The 3,044-nt window shown below is 38.7% G+C and overlaps 1 protein-coding gene across 1 annotated transcript; it reads right to left on the bottom strand.

Moving 5' to 3' along the window:
* Positions 1-359: 359 nt before the first annotated feature.
* Positions 360-1,319, bottom strand: LOC120914559 (olfactory receptor 6N2-like). The gene has a single exon (XM_040325235.1). It carries the CDS (start codon positions 1,317-1,319, stop codon positions 360-362), a length of 960 nt encoding a protein of 319 aa, XP_040181169.1.
* Positions 1,320-3,044: the final 1,725 nt, after the last annotated feature.

The raw sequence follows: 3,044 nt of genomic DNA, 5'->3' as shown, positions 1-3,044 counted from the left end.
AAAATCAACGCATGCTCAGAATCAAGTCGATGCATGCTCGGAAGCATTGATCGTAAATTTTCTCAGCGCGTCGTTGTGTTTTTTACGTCGCCGCGTTCTGACACGATCGTTTTTTTAACTGACGGTGTGTAGGCAAGACTGATGAAAGTCAGCTTCGTCGGATATCTGATGAAAAAATCCATCAGACCGTTTTCATCGGATGAACCGATCGTGTGTACGCGGCATAAGGCTTGTTATGGTGAACAAAACCAAAAAAGAGAGAATGATTGAAGGAAATCTGTAAACAAGGAAACACAATCTATCATTTCTGACCCCTCCTTCTGAAAATATGAGTTGCCTGGTTGTAATAAGTGGTCGACTTACTTACAACCCTTTGACCAAGCCATTGTTGTGTGGGCTGTTTTCAGCACAGCCTCTATCACTTCTTGGTTCCGTAAGGTGTAGATAATAGGATTCAGAAGAGGAGTCACTATGGATGGGACAACAGAGACTTTCTTATTAAAGTGAAGGGAATCACCACTAGCTGGTCTGATGAACATGAACAATATAGTACCGTAGAAAAGGATAACAACAAATAAATGGGAGGCAAAAGTGGAAAACGCTTTACGTCTTGCTGACGCAGAAGACAATTTGATTACCATTCGGGTAATACATGCATAAGATATCAAGGTTAAGAAAAGACATCCAAAAGTTACAAAACATATCGAATAGAAAGACGCATTCTCAGCTTTCGTTGTATCAGAGCAAGACAAGCGCATCATTGGGATCAAATCACAATAGTAATGATCTATCTTATTCCCCTTACAGTACCAAAGCGTGGATAGTCTCAAGCATGGAACGATCACTCCAGCGAATCCACATACCCATGACCCCAGTATGAGCACAGTGCAAACATTGGGACTCATGATAATCAAATAACGCAATGGATTGCAAATAGCGACATAGCGATCATACCCCATTGCAGTCAGGAGATACATTTCTGTTGCTCCAAGAGAAAAATGGAAATAAAACTGAGCCAGGCAACCAGCTGAAGAAATATGTTGGTCTTCTGTTTTAAGAGACCACAAGAGTCTAGGGACTGTGACAGAGGGATACCAGAGCTCAAGGAACGACAGTCCACCGATGAAGAAGTACATTGGTTTATGTAGACGTGGGTCTGCTTTGATAATGACAATGATGAAAATGTTTGCTGTAATGGTGGCAATGTAGATAATTAATAAAACAACAAAAAGACAAAATCTTCTCTGCCCCTCAATAGAAAACCCTAAAAGAAGAAAGTCAGTTATAACTGACTGGTTAAACTGATCCTTTGCTACCATGGCGAATTGGCGATCTGTTAAGAAAAGTCCACAAACCCACAATAATTTGATATATATACTGTAAATATATATATATATATATATATATATATATATATATATATATATATATATATATATATATATATATATATATATATATATATATATAATTATTATTATTATTATTATTATTACTTCTAAGAATTTCCACAAAGAAAAGTCTACACAACTATTGTTTCAAGAGAAATCTGTTGACCTAGAAATTTCAGTTGTCACAGTTGTTCTCAAAAAATGGGTAGTGTGCGCTAAACAGGTGTTTTAGAAAAACATTTTTATTTTTTTATTCAAATAAAAAATGTGTTTTAACCCTTCATGAAAGTGGCAATTGGTCAAGCTACAGGGACAATAGCATGTTTTTAATACTAAAATTGAAGAACAAATCAAAAGAATATTCAAATGTACCAATGAGTAGGCGTTGCTGATTATTTTAGGACCATGTCTTCGTCACTATAGAGTACCTGCACTTGTTTTAGAACTGAGCAAATATTTTACCTTTAGGTATATTGATGAAGGATATGCACATGCAATAGGGCTGATTTATTCAAATAGTAGAATGTTCAGGCAAAACAAGCTGTGCTCACTTCAACCATCCAATTGTGTGGAGGAATAGTTCCTATACCATAGATATGATTCGATAATTATGAGCCCAGTTTGGCAAACTTTCCATTGTTCATCCCTACAAGATTGCATCACTGTACACATTGTACACTGCGTCCTATTAGTGGGAAGTGCCAATAAGAAATGGTTGCCTTTGTTTAGACTTAAATAGGCAACCGTACTTGTTTTTACCTATCTAGAAATATACTCCAGATATTTCACGCTGTTTCCAGTGTAATCCCTGCAGGGAATATTTGTATATACTGTAAATATTAAGTTTTATGTATCCCCCAATAGACAGCATTATAAATGTGTCAATGATACCTTAATGTGCAAATATATAATATGAATGTGCAAATATACGAGCTATGCCCCATAAAAATGTGAAGAATTTTTATGAAGCACGGTTTGAATATTAGCATATTATTGGTAAATATTTGCACATATACCGTGTTTCCCCGAAAATACACCCTACCCCGAAAATAAGCCCTACCTGGATTATCGGGGTGGGCTGCAATATAAGCCCTACCCCGATAATAAGCCCTAGTAACGCTCATTAAAAAAATGGTTAAACTGGTATAAGTCTGCGTCTCCGTTTTTTAACTGTATTTAATATTTTCATACGGTATTTACAGCCACCGCTCTGCCGGAGGTTTCTTTCTGTCCTCCCGGCTAACATCTGCAGCCCTTTGCTCTTCAGAGCTCGGAGCGGGCTGACGTCAGCAGGATCTTTACTCCTCCCGGCGACGTCTGCGGCCCCTCCCTATTCAGAGCTCAGAGCGGGCTGACGGAGATCTCGGCTCTTCCCTCCATCTGGCTGACGTCTGGGGCCCCTCCCTTCTCAGAGCTCGGAGCGGGTTGACGTCAGCAGGGATCTCGGAGCGGAGAAGAGCAGATCACATGCGGGCCCAGGGGATCTGTTAGAAAGGTACCGTACCGTATTTCTGATAAAACTGCCAGTATACACACTTATACCAGTATAATCTTTTTATTAAAACTGATTACATAATTTTAAGCAAGATGTTTTTTTTTAAATGATGTCAAAATACTGACCTGACTGGGGGAGACGGAGAGAAGACAGGGGAC

The sequence above is a fragment of the Rana temporaria genome, chromosome 9 (assembly GCF_905171775.1).
Source record: "Rana temporaria chromosome 9, aRanTem1.1, whole genome shotgun sequence".
NCBI classification, from domain to species: domain Eukaryota; kingdom Metazoa; phylum Chordata; class Amphibia; order Anura; family Ranidae; genus Rana; species Rana temporaria.
This window is presented reverse-complemented; position numbering and strand designations above follow the sequence as displayed.

Coding starts and splice junctions, on each gene's coding strand:
- LOC120914559 (XM_040325235.1), bottom strand. CDS start 1,319: ATGGTAGCAAAGGATCAGTTTAACCAGTCAGTTATAACTGACTTTCTT.